The sequence below is a fragment of the Coenobita brevimanus genome, chromosome 32, assembly GCF_032717465.1.
Source record: "Coenobita brevimanus isolate Jiangsu-jjx chromosome 32, ASM3271746v2, whole genome shotgun sequence".
Classification (NCBI taxonomy): Eukaryota; Metazoa; Arthropoda; class Malacostraca; order Decapoda; family Coenobitidae; genus Coenobita; species Coenobita brevimanus.
This window is the reverse complement of record NC_136985.1, coordinates 9,933,772-9,949,713: the sequence shown is the minus strand read 5'-3', so window position 1 is coordinate 9,949,713 and position 15,942 is coordinate 9,933,772. Positions and strand designations below refer to the sequence as shown.

The following is a 15,942-nucleotide window of genomic DNA, read 5'->3' as shown; positions in this document are numbered from 1 at the left end:
AACGGAATCTAAAGGTGAATGTAGGGAAGAGTAAAGTGATGGTCTTTGAGAGAGGTGAAGTCAGTGAATGTACAGCGAGGTTGGATGGTGAGGAATTGGAAAATGTGAGTACGTTTAAGTACTTGGGTAGTGTGATGAGTAAGGATGGAGGTTTGGAGGGTGAAGTGCTTGAAAGGGTACAGCAGGGAAGAAAGGTTGCTGGTTCTTTGAAAGCAGTGATAAGAAACAGGGAAGTGAGCATGGAAGTGAAAAAGTTACTACATGACAGTATTGTGATACCAACTCTAACGTACGGAAGTGAAGCTTGGACGTTGTTGGAAGGACACAAGTCAAGAGTGAGAGCCGTGGAAATGAGTTATTTAAGAGGAGCCTGTGGAGTCACATGGAGAGACAGGCTGACGAATGAGGATATAAAAGAGCGTTGTGGTGTTGATGTGGATGTGATAGGAAGCGTTATGAGGAACACACTGAGGTGGTTTGGCCATGTGGAGAGGATGGAGGGTCAAAGACTGACGAAGAGAGGGTATGTGAGTGAGGTGGAGGGGGAAAGAGGGAGGGGGAGGCCGAGGATGAGATGGAGAGATGGGGTGGAGAGGTATATGAGAGAGGGGGGTGTGAGTTGGGAGCAGGGGAGTGAAATTGCGGGGGACAGGGCGACTTGGAGGCGATTTGTTTGTGGCCATCCCAAACGGGATTGAGGCGTCTGGCAATAGATAGATAGATAGACATATATATGAACTGAAATAGTGAGTAAAATAATAGCAAATTGGGCGAATTGTAGTGGAATTTTTAAATCAAACTTGAAAATGTGGCCGCACTACTAGCTGAAGCTGGACACGTCTCATTCCTGTGAGTTCGTTTGCGACAGTCTGTCGATCTATCCCTTCCCAGCATCAGTTAGATCATTGTCGTGCCTGCGGTAACACGTCAGACTTAAGGGTCCCAAACATTTGATTCTGCTGCCTAATTGCTAGAAAAATTGTAAATTATGTCAGCAATGAGTGACACTGAGGTATCTTGTTGCAGTGGAGCCAGTACACCACCAACAAAAAAGCCCAAAGTATGGTATCAGCAAGCTTTCCGGCAGGAGTGGTTAACAGATGTGGAGTTTAAAGACTGGCTTCAAGCTGACCCTAAAGAGAAATACACTGCAATCTGCTGTGTATTGGACACAAAACTGAAACGCTGTAATAGGTCTAGGCTTCTGAACTATAAATCTTCCTCTAAACATGTGAAAAATTTGAGTGCAAAGAAAGGTGCCACAGTGATTGATCAGTTCATCATCAGAAAAAGCCTGAAGAAGATTTTCAAAGTAAAGTAAGCAGAGCTGAACTTTTGCTATCTGGATTCATGGCAGAGCATGGGACTCCATTTAAGCAAGCTGACCATCTGATACAAGTAGTAAGAAAGATGTTTCCAGACAGTGAAATAGCGCAGAATATGAGTTTGAAAAAAACTAAAGCAGCGTATGTGATGAGAGATGGTATTGCGCATGAGGAACGTGAGGAAATAGCCAGAGTGTGCAGGGAAAATGTGTTTTCTTGTTGACGAGAGCACCGACATATCTGTATCCCAGATCCTTGCAGTAATGGTGAGGTATTTTGACCAGAGGAAAAGCAAAGTGATTGATGCATTACTTGACATTGTTGAGATCGATGATGCTAGTGGTGAAGGCCTCAATAAAGCTGTAAAGAAACTGCACGCAAGCAAGGATATACCCCTTCATAATATCATTGGATTTGCGAGCGATAATCGTTCAGCTATGCTCGGCATAAACAATGGGTTCCAGGCTTTTCTGAAGAGAGATGTGCCATCAGTGTTTATATTAGGACGCACATGTCACTCCTTTGCTCTTTGTGCAAGCCATGCCTGTTCTCAGTTACCTTCCTTCTTGGAGCAGTTTTTAAGAGACGTTTGCTGCTATTTCGCTCACAGCAGTAAGCGTCAGCATCAGTTTCAACTAATTCAAGATATTGTGGAGAGTCCAAAACGCCGAATGTTAAAGCTGTCTCAGACGCGGTGGCTATCAAGAGGACAAGTTATCGCTCGGATATTAGAGCAGTGGGATGCCCTTGAACTGTTTTTCCAAGCAGAAATTAAGACAGAGGCTGTGAAACTCGATGGGGCAGCAGAAATACACAAAACCATGGCCAACCGTGGAACTAAGCATATGCTTCTATTTTTGAATTATGTCCTCGGCAATGTAGATAAGATGAACCTTGAATTCCAGTCTGGATATTTTAGGCTCGGAACCCTGTATGCTACCATTGCTGATGAGTACAGAAGTCTACTAGCTATGTTTGTTCGAGAAGTGGTTCTTTCCAAGACACTTGCTAGTATTGATCCCTGTGACAGTTCGCAGTACAAGAGACTAGACGACATTAATTTGGGTGGGCGATGCCAGGCATTGCTAATGAGAGAACCACTACCAGATAAGGAAGTAAAGAAAAGATTTTCGCTATATTGTCAAAAGTTTCTAGTGGAACTGTGTAGCCAAATGAAAAAAAGATTTCCCCTTGAGGAAGACTGTCTACTTGTTAAGCTGCAGGTTGTAGAGCCCAAAGAAGCATTGAATCCTCAAAGAAGTGTAAAGTCAATTGCTGAACTTGCAGTATGCTTTCCAACTCTCGTCAAAGAAGAAGACTTTGATGTTTTGCAAGATCAGTGGCAAGACTTGCTTTATGCAAAGGAAAGTCTGCAAAACTTGAGCCACAATGCAACCTCTTTCTGGCAAGATATACTTATTATCAAGGATGGTAATAACCTTGTGAAATTTGATGTGCTTTCAAAATTAATGTGTGGCCTTCTAGCCTTACCCCATTCCTCTGCCTGTGTTGAAATAGTATTCTCGCAGGTTAACATGGTTAAGACAAAGCAAGCAAACAGACTTCAGGCGAATACAATTGCAGACCGATTACTCGCTAAACGAGCCATCTCACATCAGGAAGTAGCCTGTCACGAGTGGGAACCTTCCTCTGTACTCATCAGTGACGTCAACACTGGCAAGTGTCACCAAAGTCACACAAAGAGAACCAGCCAGAGTGAACAAGCAACTCTGCACTCTTGGGAGCCCGATATTGCCAGCAGTGATACTGACGAGCCCAAACAATTCTTCCTTCAATTATTTCTTCTGTACTATAGGTAAGATTAATATCAATTTTGGTCATATTTTAAGAATCAACATTTATTCCAAGTGTTATTTGAACCTAGTAGTTTTGGGGTCAATCTTGTTTTTTTTCTAAGTTGGCCATTTGGGCCTTTATTGTTTCTGTGAGTGGCAACACTGTCCAATTCTCAACTACACAAGGGCCTGAGCAACTTGCCTATAATAGCTGTCCATGAACAGTGACCCAATGCTATCACTCTGGCTACTAGGCGAAACACTCTGCTCCTAGCTTGCTTGCTTTTATCATGCCAACTCTTTGACATCTTTTGAGCGGACTTCAAATTTGCCTTCGGTACTTCTAAACTCTTGGCCTGTTATTATTTGAAATATGAGACATACTGTAGGTTAACAGATTAACTTGACCCTCATCGCTGTATGTTCCTAATGCTGGACTTCTCATCTTGTGACAAAAAATCAACTCAAGTCGGGAGTAACCTATGGAATCAATTGGTGTCTCGCTGGTTGTAAAGAACAGGAAGGGAAGAACTTTGTCCCAGTCCTTTTCATGAACGATACAATATTTCTTTAACATTTGTGTGAGGGTGAGTTGATATCTCTCCAAACTCCCTAACTCTGACGATGGTAGGCTGAGGTGATGTGGGAGATCACAAACTCTTTGAGGGTTGGTCTGAATAATTTTGACATGGAACTGTTCCTCTGATCTGACTGCACCTCACTTGGAAGATCAGACTTAGTGAAATATAAATTATCTCCCTTATCACTGCTTTAGCTGAAGTGTTTTGCAAAGGGATGGCTTCAGGATTCATAGTGGTCATGTCTAACATGGTTAGAATATACTGGTGGTCTGATGAGGTCCTTGCCAGAGCAGACAATATCTAGAAGAACTCTAGCGAATGGGACATCAGAGACAGGAGGAGGAACCAGTGGCACTACAAGAACAGGCTTGTTACTACCAGCTGGCAGTGTTGCATGAGCTACAACACTGCGAAAAATCTCAACGAATTCCAGGTCAGCAGAAAAATTGCAAGATTAGAGACAGAGTCTTCATCACTCCCAAGGGACCTGCCAAAGTAGAAATATGAGCAATTGCTAGAATATCCTGTCTCTATACCTTTGGAACAACCAGTTTTGATGTATGTTCGCCCTCTTATCATTATGAGCAGCGCAGGGAAGTCTCGAACGATGCATCAAGATACCATTCACTCATAGGTAGAAATAGTCTGACAACTGAGCCTCACGTTCATCCACACCCACTATAGAGTCAGTCAGAGCTGCTGCAGTCTCTGAATCAGCTCTCTGCATCTCAGCCAGTCATAGCTAGACCTGCAGTACTATGTGAGGAGTCCTTAACCTCAGAGTAAGTCAGCTGGGTAAAGCAAGTATCAGCCAGAGAAATATCATCTGGCACCTCATTAGTATGAACAAAATCACTAAGTAGACGGAATTTTGCCGTCATGGCTCTGGTTAGAACACAGGTAGAGCACAGTGAAAGGCATTCTACCTCCAGTGCTTTTGTCCTCTTCTAGCTTATGGGACTTTCTGATACACAAGGAACTGCACTCACTTGCCTTGCTAAATCACTACCCAAAAGGAAAAGGACACATTTCACAGGAAACTGGTCAACAATGACCACACATACTGGACCTGAAACTAATTCTGACTGAGGCTCCACTTCAGCCAAGGGAAGAGACACACAATCAACTACTCCCTGTAATAAGACACATTCGTCAGGCTACGCAACATTTATTATCATCTTCAGCATAAGAGACTGTGAAGCACCTGTCTCGGGGAATTGTGACTAGCTTAGTATTTTCATTATCAATTATCACTAGTCCTTTAGAAATGAATCTAGCAAACAGTGTGTCTATGGGAGAGTCACTTTGCTTACGGTTTGAGGAAGGATGCTCTGATGGAGACTTAGTACCATCTTCATAAATTACTGACGGCTTCAGTATCCCATTTTCACTAATGTTCAGTCATAGCTCTTCTGGACTTTGACTGTCAACAGCTGACTACTCCTTTCTTGTATCCTTTGTCTAACGCAAGAAAGCCTTCGTTTAATCACGTTTGTTCTAATGCTGTCCGCAGCAAGGTACCGGAGCCAACCCACCCATGAATCACATCATCTTTACGTTTCTGCCTGGAATTGTGCTAAGTTTGTTCTTTGCTCTGCTAAAAATAATTTCATCCGTACTAAATGCTCTCAACTCTCCAACTCAGATTCTTCCTGCTCCTTCTAGCACCTTGCCAAAAACCTTTCTAACAACTTTGCCTCATCATCCTTCCCTCCTCTTTTCTACTCTGATGGTTCTGTAGCTGTTTCTTCTACTGATAAAGCGGTTCTCTTCACACAAACTTTCTCCTCCAATTCCACCTTAGACGATTCCGGTGCTGTCCCTCCATCACGTCCCCCCTCTACTTCCTCATGGCTGACATTAAAATTTCTTCAGCTGATGAATTTTCTGCCATCACTGGCCTCAGTACTAACAAGGCATATGGGCCTGAGGAAGTCCCTCCTGTTGTCCTCCAGAACTGTGCTTCTGTGCTTACACCCTGTCTAGGCAAACTCTTTCGCCTTTGTCTGTCAACTTGTACCTTTCCTTCTTGCTGGAAGTTTGCTCTCATTCAGCCAGTCCCAAAGAAGGGTGACCACTCCCAACCCTCCAACTATCGTCCAATTGCTTTAACGTCCTGTATTTCAAAAGTTATCGAGTCAATTCGCAATACAAAAATTTTAAGGCAACTTTCCTATCACAACCTTCTTTCTGACCGTCAGTACGGGTTCCATCAGAGACGCTCCGCTGGCAATCTTCTCACCTACCTTTCAGACTCCTGGTCATCCTCCTTTCGGGACTTTGGCGAAAGCTTTGCCATGGCACTTGACATCTCAAAGGCTTTCGATCGAGTCTGGCATAAATCTTTAATTTCCAAACTGCCCTCTTATGGTTTCTATCCTTCTATCTGTGCCTTCGTCGCTAGCTTCCTTTCTGGTCGTTCTATAGCCGCTGTAGTAGACGGCCATCATTCTTCTCCTAGATCTGTCAACAGTGGTGTTCCTCAGGGCTCTGTCCTATCACCAACTCTCTTCCTTTTATTCATCAATGACCTTCTAAGCTGTACATCTAACCCTATCCACTCATGCACTGATGACTCCACCCTTCACCTTTCCATTCGGTTCCTGCGACGCCCATCTCAGTAGTTACTTCAACAAACAAGGGATGAGGCTATGGCACACCTAATGTCTGACTTGGTTCGTATCTCTGACTGGGGTAAAAATAATCTGGTTGTTTTTAATGCATCTAAGACTCAGTTCTTACACCTATTAACCCGACAAAATCTTCCATAGGTATACCCACTAATGTTTAATAATATTCAGCTTAATCCTGCATCATCCTTAAACATGCTTGGGGTTTCATTTTCCCAGGACTTATCTTGGAAAGATCATATTACATCTCTTGTAAAATCTGCTTCCAAGAGATTAGGTATGCTAAGCCGACTCCATTCTTTCTTTACCTCTGCACAATTGTTGACTCTATACAGGGGTTTTATCTGCCCCTGCGTGGAGTACAACTCTCATGTGTGGGGAGGCTCCCCACATACAGCTCATCTCAATAGTGTGGAGTCAAAGGTTTTTCGTCTTATTAACTCTCCTCCTCTTACTGACTCCCTTCAACCTCTGTCTCTTCGCCGCACTGTTGCATCTTTATCTCTTTTCTATTGCTACTTTAATGGTCACTGCTCCTCTGAACTGTCTGCATGCATTCCTCCACCTTTACGACAGGTGCATAGCACCCGTCTAGCAGCAAACTCTCATCCCTTTTCTGTCCAACTTTCTAATGCAAGAGTTAACCGTTACTCCCAGTCCTTCATTTATGCAACAGGTCAACTCTGGAACTGTCTCTCTCTGTCTGTATTTCCTGCTGCCTATGATCTCTAGTCTTTCAAACGCAGTGTGTCCAGGCATGTCAAAATGAATGGGTCTTGAATTTGGCTCTCTATTGTATTTTGTTTTTCTCTTGGAGGGAACTGTTATTGCGGGCTCATGGCCTTTGGTTCCTTCTTCATCACATAAAAAAAAATTCTGGTTTCACACTCAGTAAATACTACTGAAGATGGATGTGACTACCATTCAGTCTATTTAATGGGGTTGCTCGTTTCAGCATTAGCAATCCCCCGAGTATTTATCAGAGCAATAGATTTGGTTCTGTGACTTCCTTTCATTTTTCTACAAGACCTTTCTTATTATAAAACTGATAAAACTTGGACATTCTTACTGATCCATTAGCAACAATGTTCCCATTCTATGTAGTCGAACTAACATCCTCTGGGGTCACAGTTTTCTCCAGTGGAAGCCATGTAAATTAATATTAACTGCTTTGCAGTAGGATGGGTTTATTGAGTTTAATTGATCCACTCACCTACATCTACCAAATAAACAAGGCTTAGAATCGTATATGCAGATAATACATTAATTATCTGCCACAACAGCTGCCTCAGCCAAATTATCCACCTCTTTCTTAAATAGGTGAGTGGCAACATGCTTGGCAATACTCGCATTCCTAGTGAAGTTCTCCATAATTATAAGTGATATTCTTATCCTTATTAATTTTCTTTTAGAGTGCTGCCAATGATCAAAATCCTGAAGTACTAAAAGGAGTAAATTGTAGTGTAATATCATACATTTGGGGATCCCAACGTAACTGCCACGAGGGTACCGAGCCCAGCCTTGTGTGTGAAATCCAAGCCTCTACTATTCTTGGGACTTACAGCTTCTCCTTGAAGTATATGATAAGTATTGTGGAAATTTAATTTCTTCCAATGAATGTATTATTAAGCCTAACTGGAGTGAAATAATTCCATATTTCTGATATGTCCAAAGTAGTTAGTCGAACTGTGAGGGAAAAGATGGGCTTGAATTCCACTTAAAGAGGGTAGCTTGAATTTTGGTTGGCTCAGGTATACGGGTCCATTTACTCTCTAATACACCTTATGGGCCACGCACATCGTGCTGGTTGGAGAAGGTAGTTTGAAAACCCGAGATAGGATGTTTGCATTTCTTTTGATGATACTTCCAATGTTGACAAACCCAATTTCTCGATGAACTGAATATTGACTTCTCTCACAGTGATCTACCTTAAATGATCTATTAAACAATAGCAAGGTGCCATCCTTCCTGGTCGCAGGTGGACTCGGGGAGGATCGATATTATTTACTGCAACTCCCCACTATCGTACTAAAAATGAGATTTACATGTGTCAGTCAGTCCAGATCACAAGGGGACTCAGAAGGTACAACATGTTTAATGAATACAAATTTTCAACCTAGGAAGCAATATTATAACATATGAATTGATCTGATTTCATTACAACACACACACAAAAAAAAAACGATTTCTCAATCCTATATTAATAACAGTCACGCTCCGTTACATCAATGAAATAAGAAAAAATTGGTAGTGTGCCCACTTACAGCTCAAACTAAATCTAGAATTGGACTAAACAAAGGGGGGTGGGAGTGTAAATTTATGTAAGTGTGACTATGTGGCTGGAGAGATTGTGATTTGGTTGGTGCTGAGTGGCCTCTGTGAATGAGATGAATGATGGTCACGGAATTAACCCCTTAACCGCGGGGCGTCACTTTCGTGACGCTTGGGAGCAAGGGATCATACCGCGGGTCGTCGCTTTTGTGATTCTGTGTTATTTTGAATTCACCCGGGCTTCCAAGTGGGGGCTTGTATCATCTATCAGTACTGCCAATGTCCAACGCTAGTCAGCACTCCTAATCTCATCTGTACTCCCATCCATTGTTGACAATTTAGCCATTTCTCCCCGTTCTTGACTCCCCTCCCAACCCCCCCTCCATTACCCTATCCTCTCACCTGCCCGGCCGTGCTACAGCTAAGTAAATCTTCCCTGGAATTTTTCACTGATTTCATCCATTGATATAAGCCCTATGTCCTATTCTTATACCAAATAATATATACAAGAAAGAAATAAGATAAGTGAGAGTGCCATACACCTGGAATTGGCTAATTATCACCTGACAACACCTCACGTGCACTCATTCGCTAATTTTCGCTGTTTTTTCCCCTTGAAATATGCTGTATAATCTATTTTCGTAATAAATATACATGTAAGGAGGGAAGGGAGAAGCCTAAGTGATATTTACATTCACCTGGAACTACCTAATTTATAATGTATTGTCTAGATTTCCTGCCAATCATTTGTGCTATACATAGCTGTTTCAAGAGCTAACATTGGTAGCACTGAATATCCCCTAAGTAGGCCTCTACCACGGCCCTCCCTTATCAGTTTACTCTCATCTTCCGAAGTAGAGGTACGTCTGTTTCTTCTTGCTGACTTCAGGGACTTTTTAACTCCCATGCAAAGGGCCCTGTGACCTTTACCCCCTACTAAACCTCGTGTGGAAAGAGGTAAAGGGCTGACAATTGATAAAAGAGTAACTACGATCTTTCTATTGAGTAAAACAGTGCAAGTGGAATTGTAAATAATGTGTAAACAGCAAGTGAAAGTAATTAATGTAAATATACGTGAACAATGGAAAATAGTTTTATAAGTTACTTCAAGTGACAGTGCATAACACAGTGTAAATAAAATGGAAATGTAAATAACCTAAGTAAAATAGAGAACGTAAATAGAAATGTAAATGAGTAGTATTATAAGAATACGAGTATATACCCTAGGAGTAATGAAAGTGAAAGTTTCACTCTAGCATGTCTGAATACTATGAGTTATGAGAGTGAAGATGAAAGTGACATTCACTCTCAATGCTAGTATACAGGACGAGAAAGTGAATGCTACATATTTTACTGAAAGAAATTGAATCCCTACAGTGACAATAAACTAATACTACTGAAGGAAACTTATGGATAAAGACTGTGGATATAGATAAGTGTTATATAGTAATAGAAATATAAATTGTGAGGGGTTTTATGAATAATAAATGACAGAGTACCAAGAGCGAACTAGTGCCAGTGCGACGGTCAGACGTGCTCGTAATTTTCATTGCTTTCACAGTGGGTTTTTTTTTGGAGTATGGATTCCAAACTACTTGAAAATCATAGAGTAGTGTTTATAGTGTTAATATCTGGCTGTGGTAATCATATTACGAGTTGTCGGGAAGTTTAAAGTGGAGACTTCGTTACCCAAATTCAGAGGTCTCCACAAGTCCTATGGTAACTGAGGAAGGCTCAACAAACATTCCAGGAGAAAGCTGAAGGTATGTGCCATAAGCATATTTAATTTTAATAATCTAGGGCTAATAACTGATTTTTGGCAAATATTTTTTGAGAGTCTGTCGGAGCCCGAATAACCCCGCGGCACACGCAAAACATGGGTAAACATGCCCGCGGTGTAGGGGTTAATCAAGAGTTATGCTAGCGATTACAACTGTTACTTATTCTGTTCTTCACAACTCACAACATGAAGTGAGTGATCAACGTAAATAAACTTAATGCAGAAATAAATGGGGGGGGGGATATAAGGGCTTTAAGTACTGACCTGTGAATGAGATGAGAGATGGTCACGGAATAACACGCACGACGCGTGCTCTTCTTTATGTAGGGGAACCAGTTCGATAACGCCTGAGTGTGTCAACTCCCCGATTACTCTCATTCCTTAGCACCCATGTCATGAGTCTTTTACTCTGTAATTGACCTGTCGGGGTTGATAGTATTCACAGAAATTGAATAACGATAGTTAAAATTTGAGAACTATTGGTAATGATCTCATCACTTGATATTAAATTTTCATTATGGGGTTCGGACGCTACTTATGTTGGTTAAGCCTGGCCACGGGTATACATGCAGCAGCCAAAAATTTCAGTGTTAGCATCTCCTAGGATGTCGTGTTGACTGCCTCTCCCTTCTGATACTCGTCAATTAATGTTCTATCATTGAAATGGATTAGAATTGAAGGATATCCCTGAATTTACTTAATTGGAAGACTGTGAAGTCTTGGCTAACTTAAATGTCCGCCAAATTATTGCTACCAATGTGTCTCATGGAGGGGGGGAGGAGTGTAATCGGCTGATGCAATACTTGACGCGAATTGCATAGTACATAGATGTTTACCTCCTACATGAACTCTACAATACAAAAATCACACTAATACTATACTTATATTACACTTATACTAAATTACAATCATCAGCAACACTTATACTAAATTGTATTGTATTACCAAATTACACTCATATTACACTTATATATCACTTATACTAAATCAAAACCTAACCTGCTGGCACTACAGTTGCACCAGTTGAACAGGGTGGTACTCCTGAGGTGGATGGCAACCTGAAGATAGAGAGATCTGGAGCTCCCATTTCATCAGCCCAGGACCTGGTCCTGTCCATCTCCCTTTGCTGAACATTTTCAGTGTTCTCACTTACACAGAGTAGGCCAGCATACTCTGATGATACCTCTACCTTCAACTGTCTACACCACGTTAGATATTACATGTATTTTCATTCCCCCTTAACAATGGCCACTGCATTAACATCAGCAGATGCAGTGGTATCTGGGATTGCTACCATTGGCAGGGTAGGGCTGGCAGCATAAGGTCCTCCCGTTTGCTATCAAGCAACTGTGCTGACAGCGACTAATGCAATTACATTTCATGTTCTTCAGCAGAGAAGCACAGGTTCGGCCCTATACTTCACCAATATCCATGGTATTAATACCAATTTGAATTCAGTTCGCTTTTTTCTTCAGTCAGTATCCCCTCTAGCCCTGTTCCTAACAGAATCCCAAATCTCTCCTACTACTGAAGTATCCTTATTTTGTTCACCTGGTTACCATTTCCTCACAAACTTCTGTAACAAGGGTGGCACCTGTTGTTATATCAAATCTGACTTTTCAGTTGACATTGTTTTGAAATTCACTTCAACTAATTTCGATTATTTATTGTGTAAACTAAGTTATCTAAATATTACCAAATATATACCTTTTCTATATTGCTCCCCCAGTGCTTCTTCAGAACTCAGTGTATTTGACTCCATACCCACACAGTTGACTAACCTTAACCTCACCCTTAGCACTTAACTTACCATATTGAGTGATTTTAATGTACATAATATAGAATGGTTATAGCATCTGCAAGGACTGACGATACTGGTCTAGAATGCGAGCTGGTTGCAGAATAGTTTAATCTCACACAGTTGTCAATGCAGCCAACCTGAATACTAGATAATCCTGACTGTAATGCCTATCTCTTTGATCTATTCTTGACAATTCAGATTAACACAGGACTGAAATACTGCCACTACTTGGATCCTCTGACAACAATTTCATCAAAGCCCTGTTAGTTGGCTCCCCCAAACCTCCCCATTCTGAGCCTGTCAGGGTGACCCAATGGCACTTTGACAGGGCAGACCAGGTTGGATTCAGAAATTATCTTGCTGACACTCCATGGTAGTCTTTTTTCTCTATTGACATCAAATCTACCTAGGCCCACATTAAACCTTTCGTGCACGATGACACGTTTGTTGTCATTTGGGCATGTCTGTGACTATACGTGATGACACGTTTGTTGTCATAAAAGCATAAAAACCTTCGTCAAAGAAAAAGTTTTCAGCTGATTGGCGTCATTTTTGGACGCATCATAGTTCCTGCGCGTCTCATCAAAAGTAATGACTTGGCAACCTCAGGGCCCAAGAAGTGCAGCAGCCTGGCCAGGTTGATTAGTTCTGCATCAGCTGTCAGGGGAGAAGGTAGTGCATGACTGGGCATTTAAATCTCACGCTATTTACCCCGTCCTGGGATGTGCGTCATATTCCATTATACCAATAGTGCTTGTGTTTACTTTTTGGGCACTATTGTGATTAGATATGGTGTTTGCAATAGGGAATTAGGTTTTTGTGAATCATTCACGGCCGTTATTCTGCCGTTGGCCCAACGAAGATTGTGGTATGTCTACCCTGTTTATCGGCAGTTCCCAACAACTACACTCCCTCTACCCTGCACCCAATGTGAGTATTCAACCACTGAGTAATAGTGACAGTGAATCAGGTGAATATAGTGTGCAATAGCCAGTGAATAAAGACATGGTGAAACGTTTAGCTGAGGGAGGGGGAAAACTGCCTGATGAAACGGCATTGTCTTGAAGGGAATATTTGCCAAGGTGTTGATGAAGTCCTTGTTTTATGCTGATATTTGGTGGATAGTGTTATTGTGCAATAGATAGTATAGTGCAACGAGTGTATGTGATGAAATATTGGCTAGGACAGGAGTCATGTACGCCTTACAGCCATGGCACGCTGTTGTCAGGAGGGGATAAAATACAGGAGGTTTATAGGGATATTCGATTTTATCCTATTGTTATACTTATTCCGTATGCTTTCTGAGTGAAATAAAGCATGAATGTTATTGATATGTTTATCATATGCTTGTGTGGATGAACATAAACATTGCACCACATGCTCATCAGAAACTATCGTCTGCGATACCTTAGGTATCGCAGATGTGACATACAGAGCACGATCAGGTAGCGCTGTGGTGAAATATACTGTATGTCTCATAATATGATGGATTTGATTATGTGTATTGTGAAATAAAATCATAAACACTGCAGCATCTTCAGGTAAGGGAAACATCTGCTACACCTCAGTGGACAGGTAAGGCCAGGCATGGGCCACATAATTGACTTACGTAGGACGTGCATATACATTTATTTTGGTGAAATATACTGTGTATCTCATAAATTGATAGATTAGGCTACGTATTATGTGGAAATAACATGAAAGACTGAGCCACGTGCTCGTCACGAAGAGTGTCATACACCTGAGCTAGCACAAAGGTAGCAAAATGCAACGCGAGGTTAGGAACACGTGCATTTACATATATATGTTTTGTTTTTTTTGGTGAAATATACTGTGTATTTGGTTATGTTTTATGTGAAAAGACAGTGAAAAACTGACCCACGTGCTCATAAGGAAGAGTGTGTGTCATACACCTGAGCAAGCACAAAGGTAGCGAAATTCAATGCAAAGTTAGGAACACGTGCATTTACATATATACATTTTTTTGGTGAAATATACTGTTTCCCTTGTACTGATATATTTGGCAATGTTTTATGTGAAAAGACAGTGAAAGACTGACCTACTGCAGCCTATTCTCGTAAGGGAAACACTGTCAGCTACACCTTAGCGCACAGGTAACGGCCTATGGAACACGTCCATTTACATGTTACTGATGAAATGTACTGTGTATCTCATAAAAATGATAGATTTGGTTATGTGTAATATGCAAAGAAAATGAAAGGGGTAACCACGTGCTAGTAGCCCCTACCTGTGCACTAAGTCAGGTGTAGGAGACGATGTTTTTCAAGGTCATACACGTATATCATGAATCCTTGCATTGTGCCAGTGTTGGGCCAAGTTCTTGGTTGGCTGTGAATAAAATATCTTCACTCCTTTATTTAAGCTCACACTTCTACCACAGCATTGGACTGCCACAGGGTCCACAATCCCTTCTGACAGCTATTTATTCTCCAGTTGGCTTGCAACAACAGCAGTCTTGCAAAAATGAGATGCAGGTTGGCACCACACGAGTGGCATAAAATCCTTGATTAGGTAGAGTCGGACAGCGACATTGAGAGCGACCATTCTGGGATGGAGGAGGTTGAGCTGATGCCATCCAATCAGCAAGTGGAGGTGCCCCACTGCCTTCCTTCGTGGGAGACCACACCATCATCATCAGCCAGCTTCACTGGATAACCCTTCCCACATCTAGGACCTGCCGGCCCCACCGCTCTCTTCACCGGCTCCCAATCTCCAGGCCCTTCTGCCCCCCTTGGCAAGCCAGTGTCACCGGAAGCCGGGCCATCATTCGTTGTGATGGCCCTTCCACCTGCTTCTGCCGTGCAGAATGCTACAGTGACATCCTCGCCAGTTAAGTCGAGGAGCCTGATATCCCCAGATCCCTCTGTCTTGTCCTCGTCCTCGTCCGAGGCGTCCCCTCCTAGACGAGGGCGTCGTGGTCCTCTGCCTGGACAAAGGGGACGTCTAAGGGGTCGGAGGGCAGGCCGAAGGGTGTTGACAGGCTGACCTGCTGCCACCGCCGCTGAAGAGGATCCTGGGTGGAGCAGTGACCTGTTCACACCGAACCATGGGCCGTTCACTGGCTCCCCGGGAATGAAGGTGGATATTCCGACAACTCCCCTGCAGTTCTTCCAGCCCTTCTTCACGCTGGAGTTGTTGTCATACCTCACTGTGGAAACCAACCAGTACGCCACATTCCTGGGGACTCAGCTGGATGCCTGGTTCTCCTGCAGTGAAGAGGAGGTGGCCAAGTTCCTGGGGTTATACCTTTTCATGGGGTTCATGCACCTTCCAACCATCAGGCACTACTGGCGGAGCTCCGAGCTGCATGACTACCCTAGGGTCCAGCGGCCGATGACTGGAAGATGCTTCAGCACCATCCTGAAGCACTGTCCACGCCTTCAACTCACTCGCCATTCCCCGGGACAACCAAGATCGGCTCATCCGTGTTCACATGGTTATGGAGTACCTCCTTCAGCAGTTCCAGTCAGCATACCTACCCAAGGAGCAGCTCAGCCTGGATGAGGGCCGTTTGGGGTGGAAGGGCTGGCTGTCCCTCCGCATCTACACCCCAGAAGCCCAACAAGTATTCCATCAAGATGTACATGCTGGCTGAGTCATCCTTGGCTACATCTAAACTTCGAGGTCTACGTGGGGGTGCAGCGTACCCTCCAGAACACGGTGTTGGGCCTCGTGGAACCGTTGAAGGACCAGGGCTATAAGTTGTTCATAGACAACTGTTACAATTCTGTAGCCCT

General features: G+C 42.8%; 1 protein-coding gene across 1 annotated transcript; it reads left to right on the top strand.

The window, feature by feature from the left end:
- Positions 1–1,531: 1,531 nt before the first annotated feature.
- LOC145395592 (zinc finger protein 862-like) lies at positions 1,532–14,703 on the top strand. The gene is made up of 2 exons (XM_080269162.1): positions 1,532–3,141; positions 14,586–14,703. Exons 1-2 carry the CDS (start codon positions 1,532–1,534, stop codon positions 14,701–14,703), a joined length of 1,728 nt encoding a protein of 575 aa, XP_080125288.1.
- The last annotated feature ends 1,239 nt before the right edge of the window (positions 14,704–15,942 follow it).